Source organism: Meleagris gallopavo, chromosome 10 (assembly GCF_000146605.3).
Source record: "Meleagris gallopavo isolate NT-WF06-2002-E0010 breed Aviagen turkey brand Nicholas breeding stock chromosome 10, Turkey_5.1, whole genome shotgun sequence".
NCBI classification, from domain to species: domain Eukaryota; kingdom Metazoa; phylum Chordata; class Aves; order Galliformes; family Phasianidae; genus Meleagris; species Meleagris gallopavo.
In genome coordinates, this window is record NC_015020.2 from 5,343,384 (window position 1) to 5,361,104 (window position 17,721).

General features: G+C 38.8%; 1 protein-coding gene across 2 annotated transcripts; it reads right to left on the reverse strand.

Annotated features, from left to right (window-relative positions):
• Positions 1-394: 394 nt before the first annotated feature.
• SLC35A3 (solute carrier family 35 member A3) lies at positions 395-17,721 on the reverse strand. 2 transcript variants are annotated; one of them, XM_010715623.2, is made up of 8 exons: positions 17,632-17,721; positions 8,133-8,337; positions 6,945-7,099; positions 6,741-6,863; positions 5,460-5,631; positions 3,693-3,811; positions 3,043-3,176; positions 395-1,009 (listed from the first exon to the last, which is right to left on the reverse strand). In XM_010715623.2, the coding sequence occupies exons 2-8, from the start codon at positions 8,317-8,319 to the stop codon at positions 919-921; spliced, it is 981 nt and encodes a 326-aa protein (XP_010713925.1). In that variant the 5' UTR covers positions 8,320-8,337; positions 17,632-17,721; the 3' UTR covers positions 395-918. The 2 variants fall into 2 exon arrangements, with proteins under 2 accessions (XP_010713925.1, XP_003208709.1); XM_003208661.4 differs by lacking the exon at positions 17,632-17,721 and adding an exon at positions 13,213-13,554.

Sequence of the window (17,721 nt, forward strand, 5' to 3'; positions counted from 1 at the left end):
AAAAAAAAAAAGCAAAAAATCCCACTATACTCTACTTTAGAAGTTCTACCAGTAAGTTGATTTATAATCAATAAAAATAAAAAAACAGTGAACAAAACATCTCGGCAAGCACTCCATTATAACCCACCTCATAGTGCCAGATTACTGCAGCAAACTGCGTCCTTTGCTCACAGAGTTATTGCATCTGCTGGAACACTACAGGTTATCCTCATGATGGCTGGAGTATCAACACAGATTTCCAGCTTTCATTCTCAGTTTCTCCCTTTGCGTACTGGTGAGAATGTTAACATTTCTTACAATAGCTTTATATAAGCAACAGAACACAGATCTGTTATTAAATCAGCCTCTAAAATATAAAAATATTTGTTATTGTGAAAATGTCTTTCAGTCATACTTCAATTTTCATAGTTTTAATAAGGAATACCTAATTAGAACCATCATTTTAGAACTATGATGTGCATTCAGTTGACTTCATGTAAATAGACAAACAGTTAAAAACATGTACTAACATTAAATATAGTCAAATTGCAAAAATGTACAATCTGACAATGTTGTCATGTGCTCTTTCAAAGAGTGCATAGGACAGAGTGCAGCAGTCAATACAGTAAATTCTTTTGATGCAATCCCAGGTCAAAGCTGTAAACATTCCCAATTGCAGTTTCTTGGAAACTTTTTGTTCACTTCAAGTTTTTATTAGCAAGTTGCACTGGGCTTTCCCCTGTCATTTTTTTCCACTAGTCCCAGTCAGTATCATCATCCATCTTTAACCCGTTCGGCTGTTCAAAACTACTCATAAAAATTTCTTCACTCGATTCAGGGTAGTAATCCTTCCCTTGCAGTGCAGAATGGCACCTTCCACATGCCATTTTTAGCAAGGCCCCCAGTGTATGATCTTGAGAAGCAGGTTGAAGTTGTCAGCTATGCCTTAATGGGATTTCCTGCAGGTTTGGGATCATAACCATATAGGAAAGTAGCTGCTATTACAAGGATGGCTCCGAAGAAAAAGACACTGAATAGAATAGGAATGGAAGAAAAAAAAAAGTTAGTTGGTTTTAGTTAACATGATTGTTTGTAGTACAGACAAAGAAAGGATATCAATCCTGTGGGAATATAGAAAGAATAAATGATATTCATCCCATTTATAATGAAAAAATGTCCACTTATTTCTTGGAGAAGAACGCAAGGAAAAAGTTGAAATCTATTATCTGCATCCAGGTAAGCAAAATAACCTGTCATTATACTGACATATTCTGAAAATTAAACATAGTTTCATGGAATAACTGTCAAAAGTAATCAGACTGACCTTTCATTTCTATTCCTTTTGGCTAAAGCTCTATGCAAAATGCAAGCAGAAGCTAAAGAAGTGCAACTACTGTAGCCACTCAGCTGTTTTTAATGTTTGATATACATCATGCCTTTGGAGCTAAACATAGCTTTGAAATCCAAACTTGTGTTAAAACTAGCTTCTGCTGCCCAAGAACCAGTTGCAACTCAGTCTATACTCAGTTTTGGCAGCTATGAGAGTATTTATATAAGGAAAAGGTAATAAAGACACCCTTTGTGTCGTCACAAAGGGGCCTTTCAAGTTGTTTCAATAGTTACCAGTACACCTTAAAGAAAAGAACCTCACTGACAACCTGATTTTCTGAAAACTAAAAAAACTGTGGTACACTACATGATAATACTTCAGAAAATAACAGTTTGCTTACTTCAGACATGATCTATTAAAGGATATTCAAGCACTTAAGCATTTTATGTCTATTATCCCAACCAAAAATGCTTGTTCAAGTGAGAGGAACAATTAGGAAGTTCACATAAATTCAGTTGGCATAAGAACATACTAAAGATTAAGTTTTATTAAATGGAATGGATTCAAATTTTTGGCTCTCCTTCATTGAATTATTCAGCAATTTCCATTTTCACCCTGTTTGCAGAGGCAACTAAGTTACTTATTAATTTCTATTTGAGCACACACATAACTTCTTATACCACTTTCCACATCTATTTTAATAGGCGGCTATTTAGAATTTAAGTCTGATGTGTCCCATTTTTAAGCCCCAATAGTTAACTCTAGTTCCTTTTTTGAAAGTTTAAACAAACTTGTGCTTACATTGTGTATAGTCCTTCTGGTTAAAAAGTTTTTATCAGAAATATTTTCATACCTTGAATGTGTAGTATATATATGATAAATTCATGTTCACTATAAGCAAAATCCTATATATTTAAAAATTAGAATATTACTTTTACACTCCATACCTTAAGAAGAAAATCAGTCTACAATATATCTGTGTACAAAACACAACTCCTAAAATGTTGTTCACAAAACTTAGTGTATTGCACCTAGAAGCATACAGCATTTTTCTCTCCTTCTTAGTCAGGTCTTTAATAGAGTATTAAGTTAAAAAAAAAAAGAAAGCCCTGGTTTTGGGCTTCTGGGTGCCTACTGATCACTGCAGTGTACTTTTCTGTGTATGACTGGAACGATCTCTTCTACAGTCTGTTTAGAGATTAGATGAAAAGCAGTATAAATAGATGATCATCACTACTGTTGTTCAGTCATAAGTCATCTTGCAATGAGGTGACTTGCGGAAGATATGTCAATTTAGGAAACAACTAATGAACAAGAGTAATTGCTTTGTCTCAGTTCTTACTCAGAACAGACAGCCAACAGACAACTGGTTCCAAGAGGAGAGGCAAACACAGTGCAAGGCAGTCATCAGATATAAGGAGGAATAACTTGAACAAGCTGAGGGAAAGCAGATGAAAAGAAAAGAACATAGAGTCCGGAAGAGAGAGGTCTGTCAAAAGCTGAGCTTTGAGATTCAATTATTCCTTATCTGTTGGGGCTCTGTCTTACAAAAAACTTAATCTTGATAACTATACTACGACATTTTACTACTAGTTATGTTATGAAACTTTTCTGTGGAAGTTGAATCTATTTTATAAGGCTGCCTTTCATTTATTTATTGCTGCTGTTATATCTGATAAGCATTACGTTTTCAATCACCACTTTCTTCTGTACATGTGAAAAATAATTCTTACCTCGTAGGGACAAAATCCTGAAGCCAGAAATAGGAGATCAATGTTGAAAGTATAATAGAGAGAGAAGTTGCAAATCCCTTTAAAATGTTGTCTGCATATTTTATAACAGCAGCAATCACCAGGCCTCCAAGTGCCTGAAAAATATTGAAGTTTGGATCTGCAACACAGTAATTCCACTGAGAATATCTATGTTAACAAAACAGTCATGTTTTAGGAAAAGCCTTTGTCTATGTCTAGAAATGTTACAATTGTTTTACGTTACGTAAATCCACTTCATTCCCCAATAGAGAAGTTGTTTATTATGCTATTAAATACATTATTAAAACATTATTAAAATTAGCAGAAAAAATTTGTACTATACATTTTTAGCTGTGGGAGAAAGGGCACGTATGTATTTAAAAAAATCTATATATTTTTAAGCATTGCAAATGCAGTAATTTTTGCAAATGAAATAATTTACATAATTTAATGTTGCACAACAATCATATACCTGCTCTGAATTCCCAAGTTTTTATTTAGAAGCCTTTTCTAACAGTGCTACATCAGACTTTTGACTACAGACATCCCAGTAGCTTCACTTGCACTCATTCATTTCCCCTACCATTTACAGAAGGGCAATCTCCAAATGACAGAAACATAATGTATCTTACCTGTAGAACAACAACTATCCAAGTGAGTTTATTATATCCTTGAAAAAATCCATTTTTGGACAGCTGCTCTCCATCATATATATATACACCCATCAGTCCAAAAATGCTGCCAAAGAATCCTGGAAGTACGAGATTGATTTATAAGTTTCAGGTGAAAAACATGCAAACAGGTTTCCTGTCCTCAACCACTGGTCACACACATCTGATTTTAAAATAGGAATGCTACTTGCAGCATCACATCCAAATGCAAACAGTGTTCAGATAGATAATTTCTTTTAAAAAGCAATTTTCTACCCTTATCAGAAGTTTTGTCTGTCTTCACTAGGAGTCTTTCATATGCATATCTTTCATTGCTTTCTACTGGAATGAAGAGATTCTTCAGTTCACTTAGTTTACCAGCAGAGACGATGTCAAAAGAAGCAACTGAGAGGAGATACAAAGTTTATAATTTGGTGAATATGGTTTTCTACTGTTAGGAGGGAATTTTCTGTAATCCCCTCAGGAATGAAAGTGATGGAGACATCTCCTCTATGACTGATCTAGGCTCTATTCCTCTCTGTTCTGTGAAAAGCTGACCACTATTTTCATTGCATTTCCTTCCATCTGAAAAGTTGGACATTGCTTTGAGTGAAATGAAACCTTCCACTTGACACAAAATACTTCTTTTTGGAAATGTAATTAAAAATTCAGATTTGATTCACAATAAACTAATTATTTCCCCTTTTTTTTTTTCCAATTGATCTGCTGAAATAGAGGAATGATAAAGCAACTACTTACACATTCCTAATAAGACACTGGTACATATCTAAAAAACTATCCAACTTTTGTTTCCGTTTTTTCTACAATCTCTAAGGATATGAAAATGAAAATTAGGTTTGACATAAGTTTTTTTGTTGTTTTGAGTAAAGCTCTATTTCAAAGCTCTCGCTTATGATTCACTTGCTCCTGAATGACAGTGCCTTAAGTGAGTAGCTATCTGGCACTCACAGGAAGGATACACTGAGGTGCTCTTGAAATTAACTCTGCTGCATTAATATCCAGGCTCTAGAAGATACAGAACTACTTTGGAAAGAGAAGGTATTCCCTTACTGAGATGTACACAATAGGTAAGAACATTAAAAGTTAGGATGAACGTTTGTACATACATACATATAGTTAATTGGTGATTATTCAGACAATTAAAACAAACTGATCTTCGCACTGAAATAATCGTAAATTCATTACCTCATCTTTATTCACAAACATGCATGCTTTTTTCTTGTATTAAAATTGCCAACCTATAAAAACTGTCTATCCAGACAAGAGAAAAAAATCTCAGTTTTAAAATAGGTCTCAAAGCATTTATTTAGGAACATATTTTATTTTAACGTTCCATGTTTAATGTTGAACTCTCCAAAGGGAAAAAAAAATATATATATATATAGAGAGAGAGAGAGAGAGGAAAGGATACTATATGTACTTATCTGATTAATCTGTGCAAAAGACACACAGGACACACAAAATCTGCACAAGATAATATTCTTTAGAGCATATTAAGTAAAATTTAATTGACAGATTCCATGCAAACTTACAAACACTATAAAAAGTTAAATCAAGAACTAGGTTGACAGCAGAAAGCAATTCCTAGAATTCTATTCTGGTGTACTACTCATTTATTAAGCACATTTATGCAGACCACTACATTTTTGATATTTCATAGTTCTGCAAATTTATTTTAAATTAGAATGCAGTACTCCTGCTCTAAGAGATAACTAAAATTAAACTTACCAAGCTGAATGTTTCTTATCCACACAGACTGCTTTGTTTCCTTTAAAATTTTCTCAAAATAAACGCCTGCAAATCCACTAGAAAAGCAAGCTATAAGAACTGCCATCAGGCCTACAAACTGAGATCCTGCTGAATGCTCCTTAGCAGCTGTTGCTTGAGAGTCTGAAGGCCACTGGATGTAAAAACAGTTATTCAAACTTACTGTTAAAATCAAGTTATGAGCATCTGTAGAATGCAAGATATTTTTTTAAGCAACAATAATAATTACTAAATGCAGACAGTCACATGCTAACAACCTTTTGTATTTTGCATCACAAATCCTTCTAAAGAACTGCAAAGGCATAACTTTTCTTACTACGTGCTTGTAAGGAGCATAGTTGTGCCTCATCTGGGAGAAAATCCATCATCTTAAACAGGCCTAGGATTTTACCTGCCATGTTGCATAAGACAGCACTGACCCTGAATTCCAGCACTACTCATCCTGGTCATTCACTATCACTGACTTTTGCCACCTGCCAGTTGGTTACCTCTTCTATACACAAGTGTAAGTCAGGACACCACTTAGCCCAGATATGATAAACTATCGTAGTTACATGTGTCTGTTCATGATTTTGAATACAACTAAAACAAGCTAAACATTGTGAAGTATCTAATGCTAAGAGAATAAAACGTAGTGCAACAGAAAAAACATACCGAAGAGTCTGTTAATTTCTGTCAGGATGTTTTGCTCTTATTTTAGTGATTAAATTGAAAAAAATCCATAAAATTTAATGCTTAGTTTTTCTTTTCATCTTTAAGATTTACAATAAAAAATTCTAGAATACCCTAAAATCTGCAAAAAACTCTTAGTCTCTTATCCCACAGTCCCTCTAAAAACTACAAATTCCTATATCTCCCATCATTTAGAAAAGATTTTGCTCTTGAAAAAATTTAAGTCAATTTGTCATGCTGAAACCATACATCATAAGGTGAGCAGCAGGACTGTGCTGTCAGAGAAGATCTGTGAATCCAAACTACTAATGTCAGAAGTGCACTAGATATACTTTTATAGCTGCTATTTGCAGGCCAATCCAGAGGCACGAGAACTCAAGAAGAGCTGTTATTTTTTGCTTTTGAACCATTTTTGGTGTCCTCCAGCCATGGCCAGTTGTGGTTTGTAGCTTCTGGCTGTGCTCCAGTACCGGTGTGCAGCTGCTACAACCAGGAAGCTGCACAATCAGGAAGCTGTACAATCAGTATAGAAATGCACGTTCCTTGAGTAAACACATTGCATTTATTTACCTGCACAAATGCCACTCCTGTCATTAAAATTACCAACGACAGCCACTGGTATATACCCAATTTCTTGCTTAACATGGACACAGAAAATAGTGCTGTGGTAAGAATTTTCAGTTGATATGTAACCTAAAAGAACCAGAAACACTTATTACCACATAATTCATGTTTGGGTTTTGAAACTTACAGAGCAATCCAGATGTACGGTACCTGGTATGTGGCTGCATCTAGGTTTGACAATGCTACGTAGAGCAAATTATTCTGAAGAGTGTAAATTCCTGAAGGAATGGCAAGTTTAAGAGTTTCCATGGGCTTATTAAGAATTTCATCATGTAGCACTCTGTTCAGGGTCCGTAAATTGCACTCTACCAAAGAAACACAGAAATAGATTTGTAGACTAAATGGAGAAAGGAAAAAAATAAAGAGCAAAGTTCTGTTCTTCAAGACTAATAGTTTCCCCCTTTTTATATCTATCACTGCTGTCACAAACCCAAAATACTACAGAATAATTGTCTTTCATAAACCTGAAAAATGTCTTGATGTAGCCTGAAATATCAGAACTAGAACAAGCTGCCTGGGGAAGTGGTTATGGAACTAAGCTTGCTGAGTTCAGTAAGCATCTGGACAACGCATTCAGACATACAGGCTTTTTGGGTGGTCCTGTGTGGAACCAGGAGTTGGACTTGATGATCCTTGTATGTCCTTTCCAACTTGGGATATTCTATGATTCTATGAATTATTCAATTGATGTCAAAATAAAACTTATTCATAGTCATACTTGAAGCCGATAACTTAAAGAGTACCACCTACAATGCACATGTTTAGGAGCCTACAGAATCATCAATATTTATGAATACACAGTGATATTTTTAAACTGTTGAAAACCTAATGCACATGTCAAGGAACTGGATAAATGCAATATAAAATGTACAGAATAAGAGTAAATCCAAAAAAAATATATTTTTTTTGAGCTTAAAACTGCACTTCTTTTTGTATTAATGAAATTGCTATTTCCCTCGTGTATCTGTGTGATTTATTTATAGGCTTCAACATTATCATTCATGCTTCAGACATGCGGCTTTTCGTTTTGTCCTACTTTTATTTATAAATTTCTTAAAATATCTGAGCAAAAAACAACCTTCAAGCTGCTACCAGAAAATTTATTCTTGTACACTTTAGTAGGCATAGTTATTTAAAGAGAACTTGCTTCAGCAGACACAATATTCTATTGGGTATCTTGAAAAGTGAAGTATGACTACAGTCTTCCCAAGGCTGTCTCTTTAATGAGAAAGCAAAATGCTTTTTTGTGAGCCTCTACTCACATGGCTGCCTTGCAGTTCCCATTACAATACAGCATATTGATTAAGAAAATTACTTAGTGCAAAATTGAACACATACTGCTGTCTTTGTAGACCAGTAGAACACAGGACAGAATCTTCAGAAGTTCAGCAAGAACTACTGCAGTAGAGGACAAGTAACGAGGTCCTTCTTCTTTCAGTGTCCGAGAGTAACGCATTGTCAACACTAAACTTGTGGTCTGAAAAACCAGGATGCCCAAAGAAAGGTACTTTAAATTGGTAGACATTTCTTTATTACTTTCTTCCTGAAATAGAAAACAAATAAACAAACAAACAACAAATCAGGCTTAAAATTTAATACTGCAGATAGACATTTTCATTTGGAATCAGCATTTTAAGTTAGCCAGAGACTTCTCCAGCAAACAACCAATATTATCTGATATTTCAAGAGAAAAAGGAGATTAACATTTCAAAAATGTTTTTAAATAAATGATTAGAAGTTAATGCAAGAAACTAAAAGCATTGCTGCTTTTGGAGACACAATATATTACAAGGATATATTACCACTGCTACTCAGAACATTGTATCATTTTCTGCTGTTCTTTACGTATGTAAAGATACGACCCATACACAGAGATGTTCTTCATAAAAAGATCACTGCCTTCACTGCCCACTTAATTCAGAAAACCGAGCAATATTTTTATAATGCCAAAGCAAAAGAAAACCAGTAATTTCAAGAAAAGTATTAACAAGTCAATATGTTGCATGCAGTTCTTATTTCCAGAAGCCCAAAGCTGACGTGTGTAGTACATATTGGATGCCTATGCCAGAGCTGTCCCTGTGTATGTTTCACATCTACAGGTACACAGAACTTGACTCTTAACTACCCACTTTTGTGTCCACTGCTGAAGCATGTGCTCATACCTCTAAGTACTCTGCAGCTGAAACCAAAGTGTTTCCTCACTAACACAACCTCTCTAGTTCAACAAGGATTTTTTCAGAGATCTGTAGAGCCGTGTCATTCAAATATTCCTGACTTGCCCTAACCTGTCTCTAAGCTTCAGGAGATTTTCTCCAGTCAAGCATACAAGGTCACAAGAATATCTGTATAGCATCAGTATTTCAGAGACACTGCAGTAACCTACCAACAACTACTAACTGCCAAGTCACAGAGATGTGAAGTACACATTCGTATCCTATCAAATAAAATTGTTTACTTCAGAAGTAAGGCTGCAAAAATATTTGTAAAAGCTTACTAGCAAAGGAGAAAGAAAAAGATGCCTGAATGCAGAAACAGAAAAAGCAATATGCAATTCCCTTAAGGAAGCTTAACAGAAGGTGCTTTTGTAATAACCATGACTTCATTTACCTCACTGAACAAACAAATACTCTAAGTGCAGAGGACAGTATAAATCAGACAGAAGTATAAAGATGACAGAGAAACAAACTGCAGCCAAAACTCACTATTTGCTAACTTTTTCCAAAAAACAGGTTAGGATGGAATAACCCTTTATATGAAGATAACTGAAATAATGCACACCCAAGAACCAAATGAAGGAGATCTTTCAGCCAAGGAGAAACACATTTGTAGCAGGTATTTGCTATAGCTGCAAACAAGGATGAGAAACAGAAGCAGTTTCCTTGAAGAGATGTAGAGGGACATGAAAGGTCAGAGCTCATACCCTAGAGAAATGCCAACAGGACAGAGAACACAGTGGTAGAAAAAGGAAAAAAAAAAAACCACCGAGAGAAAAGACACAACAGAACTTCATAAAAAGGTCCACTTGTGCTACTGGAGAAAACTGACAGCAAAATGAGCATTTAAATGCCAACACACACCATTTCTTCCAGCCATCCCATCTACTCAATTTTTTAGTATTGAGACCTGACAATCTGGATACAGAAAGAACACACAGTGATGATTAACATGAAGTCTCATAAAAGCACACTTACAGATGTTTCTTTTCACTTTTCAAAATGCTTCTGAACAAAATACAGATAATTGGAACATATCTTCGCTGAACTAAGACTAAAATATTTGCATTTTGTGAGCCTGTAAGGTGACAAAATATTTTAGGACTTTCTCAGCACTCAGAGTTCAGTAACTTAACTGAAATAGATCACAAGAACAAAAATTAACACGTGCTTTTCCTGTTGTCATACAACCACCTATTTATGCTTATAGTGTAAAGGTGTATCACCAATACATTGCTAATGAGCAATTATCAAAGCATTCAGTATGGAAACATAACAACAAGCACAGCGGAGAAGCTGTTAGGAACACGTACCACATCATCATCTTGAACTATCGTATTTTCTTGATCAGTAATCATGAATTTAAAAAAAAAAAAAAAAAAAAAAAGGAACTTCTCCAACAGTAACACCATCAATTTAATCTTGCTTCCAGCAACACAGCCACAAATCCACTTTGTACTGTTCTCCGGGCTGCATTCTGAAGCCAGACAACGTATTTCTAAAAAGCGCCAGCAGCAGAACACACTCCTTCACAACAATTCACCAAAGCAGCTTCAGAGTTTCCAAATTTCAAATCAAATGGACTTCAAGAGTTAACTTCATAGCTGAACATAGATTACAAGCTCTCTTCTCAGTGGTCAGCATGACAGGTGAGCAGAGAACAAGCAGTTTCATGTGGAACTAAAGCTAATTGCTCCACAAAGCAGGAACTGCATACTTCTGAAACCTACGCACACCAATAAAATTACCACCCTCTGCTGAGCACACATAATACCTTATCAGCAATCCTTGTCTCTCTTCCTCTTTTATAACAGTTGTATATCAGCTCACAGAACTTGGTACAAGCTGGGGACTGGATCCCAAAGAGGAGCCAAATACTGAACCTGACACAGCTGAACTGTGCAACTCAGCCCACAGCAGAGCTGGATTCACACATTGCTAGCAGGTGAGACCTTTATCCAGCTCCTGCTACCTTCATTGCAACAGACTGTGCAGTCATAAACCAAGTTAAATACTTCTTCAATAACAATCCACACCCTGACAGTCTTAAATCAATAACGAGATGAAAGTTCCCAGCACACTGCTTGTACACAGTCACTCCTCCTGGCTTTGATTGCTTACTCGCCTTTGGACAGACTACGCAGCGCTCCGCAGGCCACAGACTCGATTTCCACCTGCTAGTTCAAAGCCTGGGAGTCCAGCTGTCACAGTAATTCTCAGGCCTTACTGGGTTCCTTATCTTCCTTTTATTAGTCCAGATAAGAGAAGAAAGAAAAGGAACTGCTTCTATGTAGTTTAGTTGGCATGCTTTGAGACGCAGCCTACAGCAACGTGGAACACGGGAAGAGGCCGAGGGCAGCCTGAGAGGCAGGTCACTGTGGGTGCTGTGTACAGCCTGTGCGCACCAGTGTGCAGAGGCAGAGTGCAGAAGGATGCTCCACAAACAGCTGTTCTCCTCTCAAATGTAAGGGGAAGAGACCAGGAAAAGGATTTACGGCACGAGGAAATAATTTTAAAAAAATCAGTACAGTAACTATTCGGCTCATAAAAAGATCACAGTGCATGAAGTTTTAAAAATGCCTGTTCAAAAGGAAGCAGATTTTTTTAAAGAGAAAAATCAGCAGTCCCCACTTCGTAGCGTTAATTCTGACAGAATGAATGAATTTCTGATTTGCAGGTTTCCATTTCCTTCTCCACAACAGGCTAACATTACACACTTCAGGTTCTATTTTCCTATCATCAAAGTTCTCTCAGTGTCCTAAGTCCCACATTCTATTTCATGAACCACCTGAAATACTAGAAAGCTTTTTCTGCAGTCACCATACCTGGCTCACTTTTAATTAACTTTATTAAATTTAATTTTCATTGCATTTCTGAAACTTCAAAAATACATGCTAATATACATATAATATATATACTAATATATATCATAGTTTCTACCATTAACTAGTTCCTGATTCCTCCCTACCCTCACACCAGGCAAGTTAAATCTGAAAACAAACACACAAAAAAAATCTTATGGATTCTTATGCTTCCCATGTTCACAGTGACGGCACTACACACAGACTGCATTCTTCCCAGCCCACCTGTAAAGCATTTTAGCTGCTGAGGTTCCCTCGGCACAGAAGTTACTGCTACAGTTTGCTCTTATTCCACATTACTATGAATGAGTTTAAGGCTGCCTAACCAAACAAACAGCACTCGCACTTTATTTACAATACAAAGCTGAGCAGAATGAGACAACCGGACTCTTAACAAAAATGCAGAAGTTCATGAAGTTGTGTGTGCCACTGCACAAGTTCCATGCCTAGGACCTGCCAGAAAGTGACCGCCGACCCTTCCTTCTGTAAGGCAGACTCAACTTAGTGCAGAGTCCGTGAGCTCGCCTGGTGAAACAGGCATGGACACATTCTGGCATTCTCTTTGAAATGAGGATAGCGGATTAAAGAAACTGGACTGCATTCTCAGAAGAAATTTGAACCCAACACCAATACTATTCCCACACAAATACAATAAGATGTCAACAAAGAGGAAAAGCACAAGAGGAAGGTGAGGTAAGAGCAACCTCACAAAGCCTGAAGAAAATATGGGCGGTTTTTTTTGTTTCGTTTTGTTTTCCCCCTAAAACTCTTCCTCCTATGCTTTAGTAGTGCAGTGCCTTCTTGCCAGTGCTGGACAACACACACGTGAAGTGCCACTTTCTGTAACACAACTGTACTTCTCAGAGGGAGATTCTACTCCCATACATCTTTTTTTCAGAAGCCAACATGATCTTCTTTACACCTAACAGTAATAGCTTCTGCAACAAATACTTTACATATGGAAATAAATATCCTAGATGGAGCTGAGGGTGCAAAGACCATTCAGAATCTACTGAGTGCTGCTCAACTGGTTTCTGAACAGGATTTCACACACACAAATATTTAACCTCTATCATTCAACAATGCACTTCTATTTTCCCTTTTGCTCCAAATACATAAATCCTTCATACATCAGTCAATGTTCCACTAAAATTAATAACGCTGTAAAACTTTGTATTAACCCCACACCCTCTCACTTTATGACACCGTTTTCCATCTTCCTCGAACCAGGTATGGGTTTCTCTGCTGTACCCCCCATAAGCAATCTGTAATTGTCAGTTTCCTCCCCACAAACACACCACTTTTCAACCAAACCATTGCAAAACACCTCATTTTAATACTTACCCTGCTCTTTCTCTTGCGTTTCAGTTTGGTACTCATTCTCCTTGTTTGATAGTTTACAACGTGTATTATTTTCCTTTTTAGGCGTTACAAAAACTAAATGCACCAGCAAAGTTTCTCCTGTCTTTTCTAGCAGAAAGTAACAATGTTGTTGTTTTCTTTCTTCTCTCTCTCAAAGGAAGGTTTCATACAGTAGCATTTTCAATTTCTCAATTTACATTTAAAGGAATCTTAACTTGTGAAAATAAAAAAAGCATTCCTGTATTCAAATAATATTTGATGAGAAGGATACGTGAAGTACAAGACAGCAGAACACTGACAGAACTCTGAACTCTGGCCTTCAACAACCACACTGATACCTTTTAGCATCAGCAAGAGCAGATGGGTTACACATTAAAATGTAACTGCTTAAGACCAACCAATGATTTCTTCTCAACTTTGGTTAAGGTCAGGGGCCAAGGACCCTGGAAAGCTGTACCAGTGATTCACTGACAGAAAACTGACATTGCCAAGTCCAACAAGGAAGATGCAATTACATATTAACTAACACCTGTTTTCAGATAGCGCTTCAACTTGTTTGGGACTCAGGTAAAGTTTTCTTCCATTTTTACTGAAATGATGATGTTTTTTTGGATGCCCTAGAGAAGAATTTTTGGTTTTCTTCTGTATGGAAAAAAAAGTTACAGTTCTAATCTATGTATAAAAAAGCAAAGTTGGGAATTATGAATCTTAAACGTAATAAAAATCTTTGTTGCGGCTAATTACTCTTTAACTCCCTCCGTATTGGCCAGAAAAAAACCAAACCAAAACAACAACAACAGAACTAACACAAACTCCAATCAACACAATCTTCATCCTTCACAGCAAAGCTAAGCACCCAGATATACAATTTTCTTGGACTGATGATAATTTAATTTGATGAGTGTTAAATAAATCACACACTGAGCATAAATATTCAGTGCTTCAAAAATGCAGGCCCTCACTGAACTAAACCTAACATCAGTACTGCCTATAAGATAAATGAGTTCTTATATGTGCACAGTAGAGCAATAGTTTTATATTGACTTAGGCTACTACGTCAACGCCTGCCTGCCAGCACAGAAATTTGATACAACCTGCCTCTCTTTTTCAAACAGTACACACACTGCATTCATTGTACAGATCATAGTATGGAAAGATCCAGGCAGTGTGCAAGAAGGCATTCAGTTCTGGGTTTTAGCTCAAGTCCTGATTCTTCTGCGAGCACAGGAGTGCAGCATCAGGCTGGGACAAGGCAGGCGCTGCTCTGCTGCAGCTCCTGCAGATGCATCAAGGCAGTGGCACGGCTCAATGTGAGGTGCTAAGAGTGAATGCCTAGTACTGCTGGGGTTCAACTGCAGCTCACAGTTGAGCTATTTCTGAATCACTAACCAGGTTTGGGACAATCCCTGGTATTTATACAAACTGGGAAAAGAACCCCTCGAGAGCAGCCTGCAGAGAAGGACTTGGGGGTCCTGGTGGACAAGAAGCTGGACATGAGCCAGCAGTATGCGCTTGCAGTCCAGAAAGCCAACTGTATTCTGGGCTGCATTAAAAAGGGGTGGCCAGCAGGAAGAGGGAGGAGATTGTCCCCCTCTACTCTGCTCTTCTGAGGCCCTGTCTAGAGTACTGTGTCCAGGCCTGGGGCCCCCAGTACAGGAAAGACGTGGAGCTCTTGGAGCAGGTCCAGAGGGCCACTGAGATGATCAGAGGGCTGGAGCACCTCTCCTATGAAGAAAGTTTGAGAGAACTGGGCTTGTTTAGCTTGGAGAAGCAAAGGCTCCAGGAAGACCTCATTGTGGCCTCCCAGTATTTGAAAGGAGCATCTAAACTGGAGGGGGAACGGCTGTTTACGAGGGTGGATAGTGATAGGACAAGGGGGAATGGTTTTAAACTGAGACAGAGGAGGTTTAGGTTAGATATTAGGAGAATGTTTTTCACACAGAGGGTGGTGATGCACTGGAACAGGTTGCTCAAGGAGGTTGTGGATGCCCCATCCCTGGAGGCGTTCAAGGCTGGGATGGATGTGGCTCTGGGCAGCCTGGTCTAGTGGCTGACAACCCCACACATAGCAGGGGGGTTGAAACTATGTGATCATTATGGTTCTTTTCAACCCAAACCATTCTGTGATTCTATGATGATTCTATGATTCATGTGCTACAGGCAATGCAGCCACCCTCAGACACGGTCGCATAGCTTGAGTACAGAGTGAAAATGGGTCTGTAATTATTGCAGAAAGCCAGTAATTACAAATAAGTTTAGACAGCTAAACAGTGAACAGAAAGGATCTGAACAGAAGACAAGAAGGTAGAAATATTCAAATGGAAAAATTCCAATCTCTTGTCCATCTTACATTCTTAAGCTGGTTCCTAAGAGGTACACATCTTAAGAATCCCCCTCCCCTGCAAACTAACTGTGCAGACCCCTGAGCTCCAGTTGAGACACTGAGCCCATGGAAGCACCACACATTCAGGTACAAACTGAGGTAACTGATGAAGAATAAGCCATGGTGGCAAGCAATTGAAGAACAATAAGAGAGAAGAAGCTACATCAAGCAAACCTGTCCCAAAGATCAAGAATGCGTTGCCCTCATTTAACAGAGACAAATCCTGAACTATTTTAAGCAGACAAGTGATTTCATTCACCTATTAGCTGATTAGGAGCCTGAAGCATCCCAAGCATGAGGAAAGGCTGAGAGACCTGGAATTGTTCAGCCTGGAGAAGGAAAGGTCGAGGGGAGATTTTACCAATGCTTATAAATATCTACAGGGTGGGTTTCCGGGTGGATGGGGCCAGGCTCTTTTCAGTGGTGCCAAATAACAGAACTAGGGGCAACGAGCACAAACTGGAACACAGGAAGTTCCATACAAACATGAGGAAAAGTTTCTTTACTTTGAGTGGCAGAGTACTGGCACAAGCTGCCCAGAGGTTGTGGAGTCTCCTTCTCTGGACATATTCAAAACCCACTTGGACACCTTTCTACACAACCTACTGTAGGGACACTACTTCAGCAGAGGGCTAGACTCGATGACCTCAGAGGTACTCTCTCACACCTCCAACCCCTATGATTGTATGTGATAACCAAGAAAAGGAATTAGGTCATACAGGCAGCCTGTAACGGATATAGAGCAGCTTCAAACAATACATTGCTCTAAATAAATCAAATTTATACTTGCTACTACCACAGTCTGTTCTCAAACCTGTATTTTCACTGCACATTCTGCTTTCATGCATCTGAACACCACGCACCCAAAACCAGCAAATCCTTGTCTCCCAGAACTGTAACTCTTACCACAAGTTCATATAATGCCTAAGAATATGTAAAGGAACAAAAAATTAGAGTTTTCTGAAGGAATAGATTATTTTAAGTCAGTTTATCAACTGCTATCCTGTGCTTAATACTCACTCTACAGCCTGTAAAAATTATATGGTGCCGCTTATTCCTATGTAAAAGAAAAGTGCGCATTATTGAGCTACAGCCAAGTCCAGCAGAAGTCATCAGGCCAGGCTGCTCCAGCAGATGTCTACACAGCTACAGCTTTTATGGAGTTCTCTGCTGGGAACAACTGAACAGGCAAGGCCCACAGGCACTGCAGCATATGACAACAGGCAATGTGCTGCAGTGCCTGTGAAGAAGGGCAGCCCCATGGATTTCAGACGAAGCAGTCTGTCAACTGACTGTTTGCTCCCAAGCCCACTCTATCAGCCTGCACAGCAGTTCTTTGAGAAGTAAGGGTTACCTTTGATCCCAATCCTTCTATACTGACCCCCTGTACCAGTCCAGCTTCCTGCCCTAGTGCTCCTTTGTAGAAGTTTGTTGCGTACACTGCTTACATCTCAGATAACAGAGCCCTCCACTGTAGAAAGCAGCCTCAATCTCTTCTACCAAACCAGTTTGTAAAACTCTGCCCTGGCTTCCAACTCTTTGCCACTCTTACAACATACTTTACAGGATTCGCTAAAATATGACACAACTTGCAGTGAGTACCTTTTGGCGTTTATCTTTCACCTTCCATTCTATTTCACAACACGTATCTCATTCATTATTTTAGCATTTTAGGGTATTTTTCTTTTAAATTGAGCTTTGTACAGCTGAAGCCCTTCTCAAGTCAAAGTACCAGTGATGCCATGATGCCACGCACACACCTGAGCGCGCAGCTCTCCCGTCCCGCCGCACCCCAAGGAGCCGGGCAGGTGAGCCGCGCCGCCCCGTGGCCAGCTGCCTCCACACTGTCCCACCTTCCCGCTCCCGCCCTCCCGCCCAGGCCATGCCGCTCACTGACACCTCTCGGTGCCCCCCCATCCCGTCCCGCTGGTTCCCCTCTCACCCCGTCCGGCCCCAGCCCTCCCAACAGCCCGCTTCCCATTCACCCCCCGTTCCAGACGCCTCCCGCTTCCACGCACCCCAGGCCTCCCTCAGGCCTCTGCCCCCAGACCCGTGCAGGTCGGCCCGGCCGGGCTTCCGCCGTCGTTCCCGGACCGAGCCTCCCACCC